Below are 17,101 nucleotides of genomic sequence, written 5' to 3' on the forward strand. Positions count from 1 at the left end.
AAGAAATGTTTGTTCCCTGTGGTAGAGGCATAAGAAAACAGGGTTGGTATATGAGGGCTTGAAACAGAGGTATTAAATAAATTCTATATTAAGCCCTCACTGCATTACAGGCAGTGTGAGGGGCATTAGGGAAAAGTAATGAATATGACAATGGTACTCATAGAGCTGCTAGTTAAGTAAGGGAGCCAGACTGAGCATGTAGTTAAAATATGATGACTATTCTGGGAGAGGGCTTAAGCAAGGTAAGGCAATAGGAAGAACTTTCAGTGAGGTTAGTACATCAAAGAGTTTGTTCATCATAAACTGGGAGATGTAATCATGGCAGAGCTAGGAAAGAGAAAAGAGTGAAAAGAAAACTTTTTAAATGGATGTTCATCTTGGAGACTTCTCATTGCTGCAAATTCATATGTATCATACCATTCACTGGATGGACTGGAAGAATCAGGAATAAAAAGGCAATTACACATTTCAAAAAGGACCAGCAAACAAAGAGAGTGAGATTGGTGAGAAAGTTTCCCTGACATTTTGTGTGTGGGAGGTGAGGAGGAGGAGTACTTAGGAGGCAATGATGGACATTTGTATCTTATAAACATGAATCCACAAATGACAGAAGACTGTTTATCTTCCCCTCTTTTCTCCCTGTTACGGTGACTTAAATGTTTGGCTGCATAACAAAATTTCTCAACAAGGGATTCTGGGAATTTGCTAAGAAGAAATAAACATTTAAAATAGTTTAAATTGCTTTGTTATTTGAAAACAAATGTGGTTTCATAGCTTCCTTATTAAATTTATGCCCAGGAAACTATGGCATCATGAACCAACACACCACTTTTTGGGGTTTCATGGTCAGTGAACAGTCCTCAATAATTCCATAAGTAGGGTCCATCTCCCCTAACATGTTCCTTTAGGAAGTAAAAAAATGTCGAGGCAACCCGTTTTCCTCCTCCTTTCCTCCTCCTTCTCCTCTGCCTTCCCTTCTATTCTCTAACCTCAAACATGGGGATTCTCAGGAATCTGCTCTTGGTCACTCTTGTTTTTCTGAAGCTTCATTTCCTCACTCTCATGGCTTCAGTAATTCCTCTACACTAACAACTCTTAGATCAGTATCTCAGATCAGTATGTCCCAACTAGTTTGACTCCTGAGCTCCAGACCCAACTGTTACTAGCCATCACTCCTAGATGTCTCCCAGAACTTTAAATTAAACATGTCAGGATGAAGAAGCTCCTCCAGCAGCCTTACCATTCTTGCCTCAACTTTCCTTCTTAGCCAATCCTTCAGTAAGCCTTCTGCCTTAAGCATTTCTCAAATCTTTCTACATTTTCTCCATTCCCCACTGCTACCATCACTGTGCAGGGCATAGTTATCTCCCATCATCTGTTAGTCAGTCTTTTGAAGTTTGTCTTCTTTTCCATCTAACCTATCCCCCACAGACACTATGATAATCTTCCCTACATGACTACTGTTCTGAGATCCTTTGATGGCTTCTCAGGACAATTAGGATAAAGACCCAACCCTTGACAAGGTTTATAATACCTTGCATGGCCCGATTCTTGTCTAGTTTCTAGATCCTACCCCCTTTCCCTATTTTGTCATCATTCTGAACTGTGCTTTCATTTCTGAAACATATCAATCTTTCTTATATTTTAGGGCTTTTATGTTTTCTATTCATTCTGCCTCAAACACACTTCGTTTTTGATAAACACCACACCTCACCAAATGTTACTCCTATAAATTCTTTAGGTCTTAGCTCAAATATTGTCTTTTCAAAAACAGATCAAGTTGAACCTTATTATTTCTGTATCCATATTTGCAAATTCACCTACTTGATAAAATTTATGTGTAGCTCTAAAATCAATGCTCACAGTCCTTTCACAGTTATTCACAGACATGTGCAGAGCAGTAAAAATTTGTGCTGTCTGATTCACATGTTGCCAGTTGAGGTTAAACAAGATGGTGCTCTGACTCCTGTTTAAGCTCGCACACTATGAACAAGTGTTTATGTCATCTACTTAGTGCTGTGGGGTTTTTGTTTTTACATTTTTATGTTATAGTGCTAAAGAACTGTCTAGTGTTTCTAAGTGCGAGAAGGCTGTGATGTGCCTTACAGAGAAAATAGATTTGCCACGTAACTTTCCCTTATCCTCATCAATAGTGTTGATGGCCATGAGTTCACTGTTAATAAACCAACAATGTAAACCATATGAAGTGTCTTTAAACAGTGTGTTTGTTGCTCTGACTCTTTGTGATCTCATGAATTGTAACCTGCCAGGATCTCCTGTCCATGGGATTCTCCAGGCAAGAATAGTGGAGTGGGCTGCCATTCCCTTTTTCAGGGGATCTTCCCAACTCAGGGATCGACCCTGGGTCTCCTGCATTGCAGGCAGATACTTTACTGTCTGAGCCACCAGGAAAGCCCCTTCCCCAACACAAAACAAGGTTATGTATTGACTGGTTGATGAAAATGTGTGACCAGAGGATTGCAGGAACCTAACCTTGTGTTTTTCTTAGCAGCAGTGGTTCAGTGTTTACAGCAACTTTATAGAGCAAAGCTGTGATGAATGGACAATGGATGGTGTGCATGCTCAGTCATGTCAGGCTCTTTGTGACCCCCATGGACTGTAGCACGCCAGGCTCTTCTGTCCATGGAATTTTCCAGGCAAGGCTACTGGAACAGGTTGCCATGTCCTACTCCAGGAGATCTTCCCAATCCAGGGATCAAACCCATGTCATCTGTGTTTTCTGCATTGGCAGGTGGACTCTTTACCACTGAGCCACCTGGGGAGCCCCAAAGGAGGGATACACAGACATCACTAAAGACAAACATTATTCCTGACTCCTGAAATGTTACTGCTTGACTTTCTGGAACATTTTTCTCAAATATGTCAGTCTTTGCTTTCCAAGATAGTTTGGAAGGAGAGATACAACATAGAACACAAGTGCCCAAGAGAACTCTGGAAAGTCTGTGATGAGAAACAGATTGAGAAGGAATAAGCCAGATTTTGAAGGTGCGGGCAGCAACAGGAACAGTCATCCAAGCGACAAAGAACCAGTAGGCTTTCAGGTGCTTAGTCAGGTGGAGTTAGATAATGTGGAGTTGGAAATAGCAGCTTTTGAAGGCAGGAGACAGAGATGAACTCTTATCTAGTATCAACAATTATCTGCCTTTTATTGCTGTGACTTGAGGATGAAATGTATGGCAGTTTGAACCATTTTGCCAAGCTTGAGAGAAATCTATAATACTCTAGGTTGAAAATAGTCAGCCTCCAAGGTGGAGACTCTACAAACAAGTGGCAGAGTCCAGAGTTGAGAGAAGCTGGAGAGAAGTCAGTACCCTGGACAGATACATGACTCCAAAGACTGTAGAGTGTTTAGCTAGAACTGTGATCTTTAATAAGGGCATCCTCAGTCTTTCTGGTCATCCCTTCACCCTCACTTTAATATGAAGAGTGAAATCTTCATATTAAAAATGGCCCTAAAGAAAAATGGCTCTAACATTGTCTTCCTTTCTTAGAAAAGTGAGGAGGTCATCACGGTCTACATGAAATTCTCCCCTACCTAGTTGTCTGACCTGACCAGGAGGTGAAAAGGGAGCCGCTTGACTTCTGATCCCATCTTGTAGTTGAACCCTGAGGGGATTGTTCAGACTCACTGGGAATAGTATTTCTTCCTTCTCAAGGTTCTAATCTCTTTGCTTCTCTGTTGCTTCTGAGGTAGGGGCTGTGGTCTTGGTATTTCACAGCTCCCTCCTGGGGGTGGGAGGGCATGGAGTCTCAACCAAGTTAAGATTTAAAGAGATTTCACTCTGCCATAAGCACTTTTATGAAGATGAATGTGAATGAGGCAAGCCTCCTGCTCTCAAGAGTAATGCCTTGGTATTGTGTGTATTAGTGCAGAAGTAAAATGTGCTTCTTTCTGATTAGGGAAGGGGCACACTTCCTGGGAATATACTTCCTAAACAGTGGTTTGCCCCTGGTGTGGACACTGCAACAGGAAACTGTATGCCTGGATGTGAGGGTAGACAGACCTCATCTCCACCCACCCTCATCAATCTGGTCTGTCAAATCACTATAATTGGACACACAATGGGGCTCAGTGCTGTTACTGAGCCAATGGCAGCCTGATCAAACACTCAAGTGATTGTCCTGACACTCATTTGTTGAGTGGCATGGGCAGCAGCTCATCCTGATCTTTTGAATTCTCTGGGGCAAAAGATGATCTTAATAAATCTGACCCACAATTATCAGACTTTCAGCTCCCAGCCAACCTCCTACTAATTCTAAGACAATCATAATGGATAATGAGAGAGTGAGAAAGAATTCAGGGATCTTGTTTTGTTTCTTTGTTAGGAAAGAGGAGAGATTCATTAGAGATGTTCTGAGAATACTTTGTAAGTATGTTTCTTTCCGTAGACTTATAAGGACAATGAATGGACAGGTGAGAAATAAGCATCTCCTCTCACTTTTCTGGAGAAGATACCCTCCCCCGATGCCCTGACATGTATGGGGGACATAGTGAACAGAGGTAGAAGAAGCTGCCCTCATCTCCTTATCTTTTCTTTTCTGACCCATCGGCCCACTGGCTGGGCAGAATGGAACTGGCAGGATGGGCTGGCCCACAGCATAGTTTACTAGAATAAGCATCAGAAGACCTGGATTTGAGTTTCGGTTATGTCTATTTCTTGCTGTGTGTTTCTGAGTAAGTTGTTCAAACCTCACAGGGCCTCAGTATTCTTTGGTTGTAGAAAAGAGAAACGATAAAGTTCTTTTGTGGCAAGAATCCATAAGACTGTCACAAAGGTCAAATGTTTGCATCTTTTATACTTAACAGAGCACTAGGCACATAACGAATGCTGTAAATGTTCCCTCAATGAATGACTGAGTGGGTACACTGAGATTTGAAAATTGAGGGCTGTGCACATCTTCATTATTTTATTGCTCTGAAGACTGAGTACTTTGTGCTTAATCAGAGCTTATCCCATGTTATGGAAAACATTTTAAATTGTTTAATGCATGTTAAGCTGCCAAATTAGGCGTCATCAGTCACCATGACAGATATATTGGTTCTCTGCAAGGATCTAAAGAAGTAAGGACAATACAACACTCGGGACACCTCTGGGCTACTCATGGGGGAGAGACTCAGAGAAGGCTGGTGAAGGATTTAAGTGAATAGCCTTGTCAAAGCCAGTTTCAATAGAAGACAAGTGAGTTAGAATGGCATAAATCAAGAAACTAATGTGTCTTAAGGAGGTGACATTTAGTATTTAACAGCTCTGTTCCAATTATATAATGTATAACGTAATGGCCCAAAGCCAGAAAAAAAAATGTTCATAGTGGCCTAAAGTCAACAAAGTGGTAATGAAATACCGAACACGAGCTTCCTCACAATTACAGATGTAACAGAGTATTCCTTCGGTATTTTGAAGATAAATTTCTTGTTTGGCTTATATCCTATCCCATCATTCATATTTATAACTGAATTTGACTAACTTTAGATTTGCTATTATAAATAAACAAGCATAATCCTTTATGGAAAATTCATGTGAAGTGAATTTGGTGACATGGTCCTCCCCACCCCCCTTAATTGTAATGTCTGAACTAAGTAGAATTAATGCCCTGATATCACAGAAAAAGTAAGAGCTACTCATTACCCTGGGATGGGGGGTGTGGAGCAGGAGGAAACTGAAATTTGCCCCAAAACACTGGCTCTTCTAACTGATGGAAACGTCAAAATGGTAGCAATCTACTGTTTCCGGTTGCCTGCCACCCTGGGGCGGAAGGGTCCATGAGCTGCCAGAGAGATGCGCAGGGGCTTAGGTGAAGAGCTGTGGCCTGCCTGCCCCCCACCCTGACCTTGAGCTACCTTTGTTGTCGTGCCAGACTCTCAGCTTGCAGAGGTGGCCCAGGCTCAGCATGTCGGAGAAGTTGAACGTGTCAGTGCTGTTCCTCTCGAACTTGTTCCAGCTGGCCGACTGCTTCAGGGCCAGGGTCCCGCTGTCCCCGTTCTCCCCGAAGATAATGATGAACACGTTGGCATCGGTGCCCGCTCCTGGGGTGCACAAGACAACGGTTCTGGCCTTTCTGAATCACAGCCCTCTCGCTCTGGCCTCACTCGTGGGATCCTGGGAGGAGCCAGGGGTGCACGTGGGCAAGTTCAGAGTCGTCAAGGCCAGGGATGAGGTCGGAAAGGGCTGGTCAGTGTCCTGGGGCTCCCAGGTCTACAACTCTATCCTTCATCTTATGTTTGAGCCTGTAAATGCTGTTGGGTTAACTGGGGTCCTGGTTAGCAGGTGTGCATGGTTTGGTACAAGAACTCACGTATTCTGCGGAAATATACCCATCCTTAAACTGGCTTTAAGGTTTAGAAATAAACGCCTTCCTGTACAGTGTGAAAGTTCCTTGTCCCCTCATCTGCCTCCGGTTGACATTCTATGCTAGAGCTGCACATCGTCCACTTAAGCCAAAGAGAAGCAGTGACCCAGCTGTAAAGAAAAGGCTTCTGGGAGAGGTGACCCCTTGAGACTTTTCTGATACATACCCCGTGGTTATCAATGAGCTTATTACTTTCTGAGAGCATATCAGGAAGGGACGAGGGACCTGAAAATGAGTGAACACTTGGAACTTTGGGCAAAGAGAGTGAAGTCTAGTTCTGAGGAAGAGAGAAAGTGCCACAAAGCTGGTGCCTTGCCAGCTGTGCTGACCCAACATGTATGCCTGAGCTGCCAACAGGAAAGCTTCATTTCTTTGGCTTCATTTGCAAGAGGTGCCTATCACTGTGCCTGGAGAGCTTCCCTGTTGAAAGTGTGAGCTACCAGGGCCAGCCAGGGATCCCTCATTACCATAGTGTGAGTGAGTTTGCAGGGTCCTTGCACCAGCTCCCAGGGGACAGATTTGGTTGCGGGGAAGGAGGCAGGACACATTGCTTCCCTTTCAGCTGCAGACCCCTGCATGCATTGGTGCTTTTGCTAAGAAGGTCCTTCCTCTGGTGTCCCATTTGCCTCATTGGCTTCTGTTAGTCTTTCTGGCTGCACTTTGGCACCACCTCTGGGAAGCCCTCCCTGATTTTTGCCCCTGAGCTCCAGCTGGGGAAGGTGCCCTCCTGTAGGTTCCCAGCACCTGGTACACCTGTGCCAGCCTCTGTGACAGCCTCGCTGTCACTGCTGCACTCAAATGTCACTCACAGGTGGGCTCAGGGACTTACCCTATCCTAAGACCCCAGGCACAGAAGACGGTGCCAAAGCAAGCATGGGGATGTGGGAAAGAGCCAAAGGGCTCCATGTTGAACAGCACCTGGGTGAGGGGTTTCAGGAGGCAGCAGAGGACTGAGGGCCTCTGAGCCAAACTCTTGCACCATTTTCTTGCATTTTCCTGATGCAGAAAGGACAGAGCCACATCTGTCATGGGAAGGAATACTTTGTCTAGGTAGAAGATGACCCTCTGTGGAAATGAGTTGGCCTCACTTTTGAAAGGCTATACAAAGAAAATGCCTTGACCAGAGCTCAGGACTTGAGCCAGAATTTGAGAAGGGCAGGGTGAGTGGGCAGTGAACACAGAAGGGAGGGCCCCACCCCCGACTCACCCAGGACGTCACTGGTCTTCACGGAGACAGTGTAGGACGTCCACTCCATCATCTCCTCCCCGTCGATGACGGCACACATCTCGCACACCAGGGTCTTCTTGCCCTTCTGCTGGGACAGCCAGTCTCCGTAGTAGAACATGGTCAGGTCTCCCGTGTTCATGTTCTTTAGGAGAATCTGGTGGGGGGGTAGCGACCAGTGTGTGAACACCTCCCTCACCCCCACCGACTGCCCACCCTCTACGGCGGCCCACTCGTCTGGACCCTGGAATCCACTATCCCAGGCCTGAGACAACTTCTTCTGACTTAGACTCAAGGCACAAGGAGAGGGTCCTCTCCAGGACAAGACCCTACCCCACGGGCCTGGTACAGAGTCTGAAGCCCCGCCGTGACTAACTTTACTTGGCAAGCTGGAAGTGGGCAATTCATGTAAATATGTTTCCAAGGAGGCCCTATCACTGTGCACCAGGAATGTGTGGTGAATTAATGCCATAAAAATAGACCAACCAAACTACCTTCAGTCACAGAACCCCCAGGACTGTGGACCCAAGTTCACCAGATTGTCCTTGGAGGGAACACTGTATTATTGGCTCAAGTAAAGTCTGCTGAAGGCGGACGGGGAGCAGAGCCTCAGGGGACTCGGGACAGATGGCCTTTGATGGATGAGGGATGAGAGGATGGCTCAGAGAGAAGAGGCAGCCAGCTCACTGGGACCACGGGGGAACCAGGAGCCTCCCCACTGCCTGCCTCAGGTTCCCACCGTGGAAACCTAGCCGCCCAGTTCCTGCTGCTCCCCTCCCACTCCTCCCAGCTCGCTCCCTCCAGGAAGCTCACACTGGTCTCTGTCCACACTACACTGATCAGGCAGGCTGTATTCCCTGGCAGCTCATTCAGTTTTGACTGGATACAAATTAATAAAACTACGTTCCTTGATTAATTCACACCTAGGGCCATATTGTCTGGGGCAGGCTCATGTAACAACCTTCTAAGGTGACATTTGCATGTTAACAAACCCCCCTGACAACCCAAAGGAGCAGGAAGTAAGGGTGGGCAGTGGGAGGAAGGGAGGGTGAAGGTCCAGCCGTGTTACCCTCTCCAGGAACCACTCGGGCCGGCTGCCCAGGCCGTCAATTCGGATCCGCATCTTGGTGAATGGGGCAATGTCCAGGATCTCCATAATGAAGGTGTCATTCTGCTCCCGCTCAAATCTGAGGATGGAGAGGAGAGACATGAAGGAGGGAGGCTGGCCATGGTGAGGGGAGAGGCCATAGTAAAGACAGATTCGGGGTAAGGAGAGAAGAAGAGGCCTCTCAGCTCCAGTGACTCCCCAGTAGCCTGTCTCTTGCACCCAGAAGTGTTCTCGAAAGGCTAGGTTAAGTGAATTGCTGGTAGAAATGGCCCTGAATCAAGAGCTACCAGTTCTGGGTCCTAATCTCATTGTGTTAACCACATAGAAGAGTCCCAGTTCCTCTCTGGGACTAGGTCTCCTCATCTGTAGGCTGGGGGACATGACACTGTCCCTGTAATCTCATAAAACTGTTATAGGACCAAATGGATGGGAAATCAATTTAAAATGTGAAAAGAATTCCATAACTGCAAAGCTTGCAATGAGGCTCTGTGAGTGACATGGCTGCCATGAATGGTGGGGCAGGTTGTGCACTGTACAACTCTAGACAGTACCATTAACATTTTCCTTTTTGTACAACATGCACAGTGCTGGAGGAAGCACAAGCTGGAATCAAGATTGCTGGGAGAAATATCAATAACCTCAGATACACAGATGACACCACCCTTCAGAAAGTGAAGAAGAACTAAAGAGCCTCTTGATGAAAGTGAAAGAGGAGAGTGAAAAAGTTGTCTTAAAACTCAACATTCAAAAAACAAAGATCATGGCATTTGGTCCCATCACTTCATGGCAAATAGATGGGGAAACAATGGAAACAGTGACAGACTTTATTTTCTTGGGCTCCAAAATCACTGCAGATGGTGACTGAAGGCATGAAATTATAAGATGGTTGCTCCTTGGAAGAAAAGCTATGACCAACCTAGACAGCATACTAAAAAGCAGAGACATTACTTTGCCAACAAATGTCTGTCTGATCAAAGCTATGGTTTTTCCAGTAGTCATGTATGGATGTGAGAGTTGGATTATAAAGAAAGCTGAGCACAAAAGAATTGATGCTTTTGAACTGTGGTGTTGAAGAAGACTCTTGAGAGTCCCTTGGACAGCAAGGAGATCCAACCAGTCCATCCTAAAGGAAATCAGTCTTGAATATTCATTGGAAGGACTGATGCTGAAGCTGAAACTCCAGTACTTTGGCCACCTGATGCGAAGAACTGTCTCATTTGAAAAGACCCTGAAGCTGGGAAAGATTGAGGGCAGGAGGAGAAGGGGACAACAGAGGATGAGATGGCATCACCGACTCGACAGACATGAGTTTGAGCAAGCTCCGGGAGCTGGTGATGGACAGGGAAGCCCGGCGTGCTGCAGTCCATGGGGTTGCGAAGGGTTGGACGTGACTGAGCGACTGAACTGAATTGAACTGATACGCACAACTGAATGCAGTGGCCCTTGGTTGGATAACACTACTAACAACTGTAAAACGGCAGGTGACATTGCTTTTGCTGCTATTACTGCTTTTCTCCCGAAATGACCGCATCATCTTAGAGATGCTCTATCTTTATTTCTACTGCTCTTCTCACAGTGCCGCATGCATAATGCGACCTTCAGTGCTGACATTGCTTGACTGCTCACTGATTCCAGATGCTGCTGCTGATAAGCCCCTGGGGGTAACACAGGTATCACTGAAGATATGATGCTGCATGGCAATTTTATGCTTCCTTGAGCAAAACATGGTTTTTAAAAACAGAGGCCACAGCCAGTGGGAGCTAGAACTGCAAATGCTACAAACCGAAAACTAACTACTCCTTGTCTTGAAGACAGTGGAACAGAGGCCTAATCCCTTCTGATAACTTGCTTCATGCACTTTGCGATTATTAGAAGTAAAAACACTCTCCCAGAAGTCTGCCCTAAATTCCTCCTGCTCTAGTTTAAATTGTCTGTCTCCTGGTCACGTGGAAACTGAAAGGCAGTTCTCAGAAACTCCCCTCAAGCTCATCTCACAAAGTGGAGATTCTCTCAAATAATCTTTCAACTCATTCATTCCTTACTCTTGCTGGGTGTATAATGTTGCAGACCAAAGGAAGGTTAGAATACTTCCACTTCGTTTTTTACTTTAATTGTCACCATTTGAATTTAACCAACAATCTCCTCTTTATGGAGGTTTTATGGTCGGGCAGGTGTAAGGAAAAGGGAGAGAGAAATAAGCTTTTTCTATTAGAAAACTGAAGCCTGGATTATACTTTCCCCCTACTCCTTCATTGCAGGCTAAATCCCGATTACACCTGGTAGACCCTGTCTCCTCAGAGTAAAAGGCCCACATCCTAAAGGAAACGCCCTCAAGGGAACTTCATCCCTCTACGACTCACCAGCCACCTCTTTCCTGCTTCCCACACCCTCTCAAGACAACGCCACTGACGTGCGGGAGGGATCCCACGTTGAGGGGCCACTGCTGGAGAAGTGGTCTGCCCCTGAGCCACGTGCCCTTGCCTCTGGCTCAGAAGGACGGGCTGCTGAAGGCCCAGGCTGTGCCCTGCTCACCCACCCCAAGGAGCTCAGCAGCTCTCTCTGCCTCTCTCTCCCTTCCCGTCCTGTCCCTTCTGTTCTCCACCCATCAAAGAATGTCCTTGGGAAAGGGCCCAGCAGCCGTGCCCTGCTCACCCACCCCAAGGAGCTCAGCAGCTCTCTCTGCCTCTCTCTCCCTTCCCACCCTGTCCCTTCTGTTCTCCACCCATCAAAGAATGTCCTTGGGAAAGGGCCCAGCAGCCACTCGCTCAGTGGCCTCCATGACAGAGGACAGCGTGAGGCTAAGCAGGCCCAAGGGCAAGCATTTAATGGAAGAGTTTTAGGCACTGCCAAGAAGCTGGGAAGATTTGTAGGTAGTGGAAGCCAGGGGGCCATTCTGAAGGGCAAACCCAGCAAAGCTCTGAGAATCTGGTTTGCTTCCAGACCAAAGAGTTTCCTAGTTCATGGGGTTTCCACTGGGCCTCGGGATGATTCCTTATAGGCACTTAATTTCCTCTAGAGAAAAAACATCTCTTTGCCTAAAAGCAATCCCTATCTCCATTAGAGACATTAATTGCCTCAAATTCCACTGTTAGAGACATATTCCTTGGGTTTAAGCATTTCCTTTTGAGGGTATCTTTTTTCTTTTTTTGAATGCCACATCAATTCACCACCATCTCAAAGTGAATTAGTTATGAACAGTTTCCCCCCAAAGTGGCAAGATGACAAGTTGGGGACTTCAACTAGGGAGAGGGGTTGAGGGAATGGCTATCAAGTTTGATCTCTGGGTATAGTATTTTACAACAGGGGAGTTGCAGCAGGCAAACCCACACAATGCCTTCTGTGTGACACATGCCCGTTTCCATCTCCATTCTGGTTATGTGCCATTTCTTGGGAGGATCCCTTTGCACAGCACTAAGCTATGAGAACAACACAAACCCAGTGGATCTCACTGTCCGAGTCCCCAAGTTGAGATGCTGACATCTATAACAAGGATTCCAAGACACAGGCCAAACAGTGGGCCACTTGCAAATGAAATAAAGCAAACTGTATTTTGGCTAAGAGACCTGAGCTTGCAAACTAGTATGTTTAAGAAATGTTGGCTCTTCTCACAGTATAAATCTTAATTCAGAAAAAATTCTTTAACAAGGTGCCTCAAAGCATTTATAGAATGGTGTGACTTTCAGAAACTTTTTTGGAGTTTAGATACTATCAGAAAAGAAGCGTCTATCTCTCCCACCAGCTATTATGTATATCTCTAAAATGAGGTGGAATGTTGGCGTGGGATAATTAACCAGAGACATTCCAAGGATTTGGGGCTGGGTTGGAGATTAGGGTCAAAGCACGGAGGTGAAGACTGTGAGAGAGTGAGGAGGCCGACCACAGATAGCCTGGAGGGGATAACAGAGCTCTGCCCGTCGGCTCTGCAACAGCCACCCTAGGCCGCCAGACCGCAGCCTCGCCAGCAGTGGGCCCACGACACTCAGGACTCGTCAAACCTTCCTTCCTAATTTCCCCCACTCCCGACTCAAGACCACCTAGAGAAATCCAAAGACACTCCTCTATCCAATCATATGAGCTGCCTCGATTCTGGTTAGCTCTCCAGTTCTCCCATGCCTCAAATAATGCTGCACTCTGAAGTTTTTCCAGGATCCTGAGAGCCTTCGGTCTCTGCCAAACTGCATGATGGTGCTCACACTCTTACAGTAGCAAGCTGGAAAGATACAGCCTCTGTTCTCATTTGACCTCCATTTTATTTCCACAATTACATGAGTTCAAATCCCAGCTTCCCTGCTGACTACCTGAGTGACCTTGGGGCGTTAGTTACTTCACCTTTCTATGCCTCAGGCACTTTATTTGTTGTGAGTTAATATATATAATTGTATTATTATTATAGTTAATATAAATATTATTATATGTATATATTAACTCTCTAGAGAGAGAGAGACAGAGAGCACTTACAGGGGTGCCTGGCAGGGAGTAGGTGCTCTTTGAATGTTAACCATTATTACAATCATTATCAGGGGAGAACTGCTCAGGAGAGAATTCCAGGAGGAAACAGGAGTTGCATAATAAGAGCATAGGAGTGCTAAGAGAAGAGAGGCCAAAACTCTTCTCATCGGATCCCCCCAGACACCAGCTGCATGAGATGAGCAGAGTTCCCACTCTCGTGGACTGCTCTGTCCATGAGAAAAGGCCTCTTCCTGGCCCCCAAGAGCTTCAGCATCTTCATCCCCACCAAGCACCATCCCTCCCATCCTTACCACCGCCACCCTCCAGACATGCTTATTGAGTGCCCGACACATGCAAGGCCAGAGGCAGGAGCTATGATAGCTCAGAAAGGATCCTGCCCTCCTGCTTTAATGGAAGAGTTTTAGAGATTGCTAAGAAGCTGGGTAAGATCTGTGGGAGGCAGCAGTGTGGGTTCAGAGGTGAGTGGCTGTGGGTGGGTTGTACAAGCCTTAGGCTTGGGTTCTGGGTCTCTGCCCTCTGATGCTTAAGATATCAGGGGTCAGGGATGGTTTGGGGGACAATAGCCGAACACAGAAAACCAAACAAAAGCTAGGACTAAATTGGGGATTTAATGAAAGGCGCAGACAGGAAGCATTAAAGAGGTCCACCAGTACTGTCATTACTAGTAACTATCTTAAGAGGAAGTAGAACCTAAGGCTTAAAACTGGGGCCACCTGGGTGTACTGCCCAGGGCCAAAGCTTACTGGCTATGGGACCTTGAGCAGCATGACTTGACCCTGTTGTGTCTCAGTTTTCTCACCTGTAAAATGGGGATAATAACAGTCCTCATAGAATTGTAGGTAGGACTAAGTGTGTCAATACATTCAAAGGACTTAGAAAAACATCCAACACAAAATAAGCCCACATCAGTGTCCGTGGTGTTGTTGTGTGGTCCCCTCCGGTGTTAAACTTCATGAGTTTGAGCATCTTTTCTTCCCGGTTGTACTGTCCCTCAAGTGTCTGAGACAATGTTTGATATGGGTGTTCAATTGTTTTTTAATATATAAATTTTTTTCACTTTTATGCAATCATTTTGAACTTGTAGGCAAGTTACAAAAATAGAGTAGATTTCTGTGTTCCCTTCAGCCAGCTCCCCCTAATGTGAACAAGTTACATTACTACAGTAAAAAGAATGAAAGCAGGAGATTCACAATGTCACAATGCTATCCGCTAACCTCCAGACCTTACAATAAACATTTTACAGTGACAGAAAGAAGGAAGGAAAGGGGGAAGGAAGGAAAGAGGGCTATGGGCTGAAGTGATCAAAGAGGGCTTCCTGGAGAAGGTAGATTTGTTCTAGCCTTTGAAACCGAAAGATCTTGCATCAGAGAGAGTGGATGAAAGGCATTCTAGGAGGGGAGACTTACACAGACAGAAGGGTGGAGGCTGGAAGGCTCCAGGGGATGAGGGGAGAGTCAGAGGGTAGTCTGGTTGAAGGCAGGATGGGGGTGGAGGGTGGAGGATTGGGTGTGTGGAGGGGCAAAGAGGCAAGGGGCACAGGCCACGTCCAGATACCTGGCCTTCTTCTTGTCCAGCTGCACTTCCTCTGTGCTGCCATTGATGCCATAGAGGGTCATAAAGATGTTGGAGTCGGTGCCACCACCCACCACATCCCCTGTCCACACTGTCATTTCGTAGAGCACCTGCCACGAGAGGGACGCAAGTCCTGGGCTTTGGCTTCAACCACCACCCCCGGCGATTTATTACACTTCACTCTCGCTGGGGCAAAAGAACACGTCCTCCAAGCTCCACGGCTCTGAAAAGAGCCCTCCCTCTAAGCAACCATGAATGTCTGGGGAGCAAGAGCCAGGCCTTGTCACTGTCCCTGTCCCCGGCTGTGGCCAGCTCAGGGCTGGAGAGGAGTTCAGTTTCTGAGAGAGAATACATGTGGAGTAGGAACATGACCGATCGCCCCAGCATTCACCCACCTCCTTGTTTGTAGAAGCCCGACCTAAGTCCGTTCATGCCAGCAGCGTGTGTCGGCCGGACAGTGGCTTTTGGAGCCATGCAGGGCACCACTGGAGCCCCAGGGCCATCCCCCCTGTTAGCTGTGGAATCTGGGCAGATGTCACACCCTCTCTAGCCTCTGTCTCCTCCCCATGAATAGAAGTACACACTATGAAGAGCTGTGAGAGCTACAGACACCTCGCCTTGGTGCCCGCTCTGGGCCTGGCATCAAGGGGTAGCAGCAGTTCTGGGGGCCCGTCCCTCCTACGTGTCACAACCAGCACACCCTGCGTGTCGGTGATGGGGAGTGTGTCGGGGCTGACGGTTGAGGGACCTCTGCCTCCTTTCGCTTGTGAGGTGGGCCAGCCGCCTACGGTAGGTGCTTTTCACTTTAGACTGGAGTTTTGCCCTTTGGCCTGAGGTTTGAGCCAAAGAGGGCGTGTTCTCTTTGTCTCTGCTGGAGAGGTGAGAACAGCCCGCTCCCTGCAGCGTGGTGCCTTCCCCGAGGCCCCTGCCTCGGTTCTTCCTTTGAGGGGCGGCCTCGGGGCAAGAGGGGCCATCTTCACCCCTGACATGGAGTGTCCTCTGGCCCCTGGCCTCTTATGCCACAGTCTCTCGCCAGGTGTCCAGTTAGGTCTCAAAGGTTCAGGAGAGGCCCGCACACACGGCCAAGGACACGCCATGCTGACCATCTCCTTGCATGTACCCATAGCCAGCCCCTCCTTTTTCCCCAGGGGCTCCCACACTGCAATATCACTGTCACAGATGCCGGATACCCACCACCAGTTGCTTTCAGATTCAGAACCCATGTTATTCATGTCAGTGATCACACCCCTGATGTTGTCCTTTTCAGGCGGCACTGAGAACCTTCACCACCACATTGCAAGGTTAGAAGTAGTATTTCGGGCCTGGCCAGGAGGACACGTTTGCCGGGGGAAACTGAACTACACTTTGCTTTCCCAGGAAAATCCTCTTAGACCACCGAACAAGGGCGTGTGTGGTGGGCACGGAGCTATGGCAACGAAGGCAGAAGCCCGACTGCTCGGCTCTTACCCAGCAGACTCAGAATGATCAAAGTGAGTGCTCGTGGCCCCGTGGAGACTGACCCCTTAAGACTGGGCTTGCCAGACTCCTGTCTTCTCCGGGTCCATCTTTTTTCTCTTCTTTACACAGGCCCATCTCTTTTTATGCCATAGATGTGTTTCCAGAAAGAGACACAGAAACAGGCTTTTGTAATTCTGGTCTGATATCAGATGTCCTGGGGAGGTGGCCAGTCCAAAGAGCCCTAGGGTTCTTTGTGAAGTGACAAACCTGTGTTCTTTTGTAACATGAATAACTGGGGTGTGAGGGTTTGGATTTCCACAGACTAAAGAGCCCAGAGGGAGGTGAGCTGTACCGAGAGGGGGTGTGTGCGTGCACTGGGGGTGGCACACACACACACACACACGCTCACATGCATGCCAGGAACTGGGTCAGGACAGAAGTCCCTGGAAGAACTGTGTGCTCTCCCCCACTGACCGTCTGGCCACAGACGCAGATGGCTGAGCAGGGGAGGGCGTGTCTGTGCTGTAGGAAGTTCAGCTCCCCAGCAGGAAGGAGATGCGCATGCATCCACACTCCTACCCGAAGAGAGTTTAGAGCCCATAACTCAACCCTTCCTTGTTTCCACATACAATACAGGCATGGCACACTCAGGTCTAGGGCAATGTCTTCTTACCTTTGTGGGACAGCTTCCGACCTAAATCTAGTTCCTAAATTTGGATTCAGGAACAGAGATGAGGGCTGGGACCTTCTGTTGACCTCACAGCTTTTCAGAGAAAGAGAAGCCTGCAGGGTCACATGACACAGAAGCCTCTGGGCCATCAGCTGACCACGTGTCCTTGAGTCCAGCACCCAAGCACTCTGCTTCCTGCCTGGCACTGACCTGTGACTTCATACAACTC

The 17,101-nt window shown here is 47.3% G+C and overlaps 1 protein-coding gene across 2 annotated transcripts in view; it reads right to left on the bottom strand.

The window, feature by feature from the left end:
• The window catches only part of LOXHD1 (lipoxygenase homology PLAT domains 1), a 191,928-nt gene that overhangs the window by 19,181 nt on the left and 155,646 nt on the right, over positions 1-17,101 (bottom strand). For both annotated transcript variants that reach the window (XM_081561528.1, XM_081561527.1), the window contains 4 exons: positions 14,727-14,854; positions 8,664-8,781; positions 7,577-7,751; positions 5,861-6,046 (listed from right to left, as the gene is read on the bottom strand). In XM_081561528.1, coding sequence (XP_081417654.1) covers positions 5,861-6,046; positions 7,577-7,751; positions 8,664-8,781; positions 14,727-14,854 — 607 coding nt within the window. The remainder of the gene's footprint in view (positions 1-5,860; positions 6,047-7,576; positions 7,752-8,663; positions 8,782-14,726; positions 14,855-17,101) is intronic.

Source organism: Giraffa tippelskirchi, chromosome 14 (assembly GCF_054371585.1).
Source record: "Giraffa tippelskirchi isolate mGirTip1 chromosome 14, T2T-mGirTip1v1.2.pri, whole genome shotgun sequence".
Classification (NCBI taxonomy): Eukaryota; Metazoa; Chordata; class Mammalia; order Artiodactyla; family Giraffidae; genus Giraffa; species Giraffa tippelskirchi.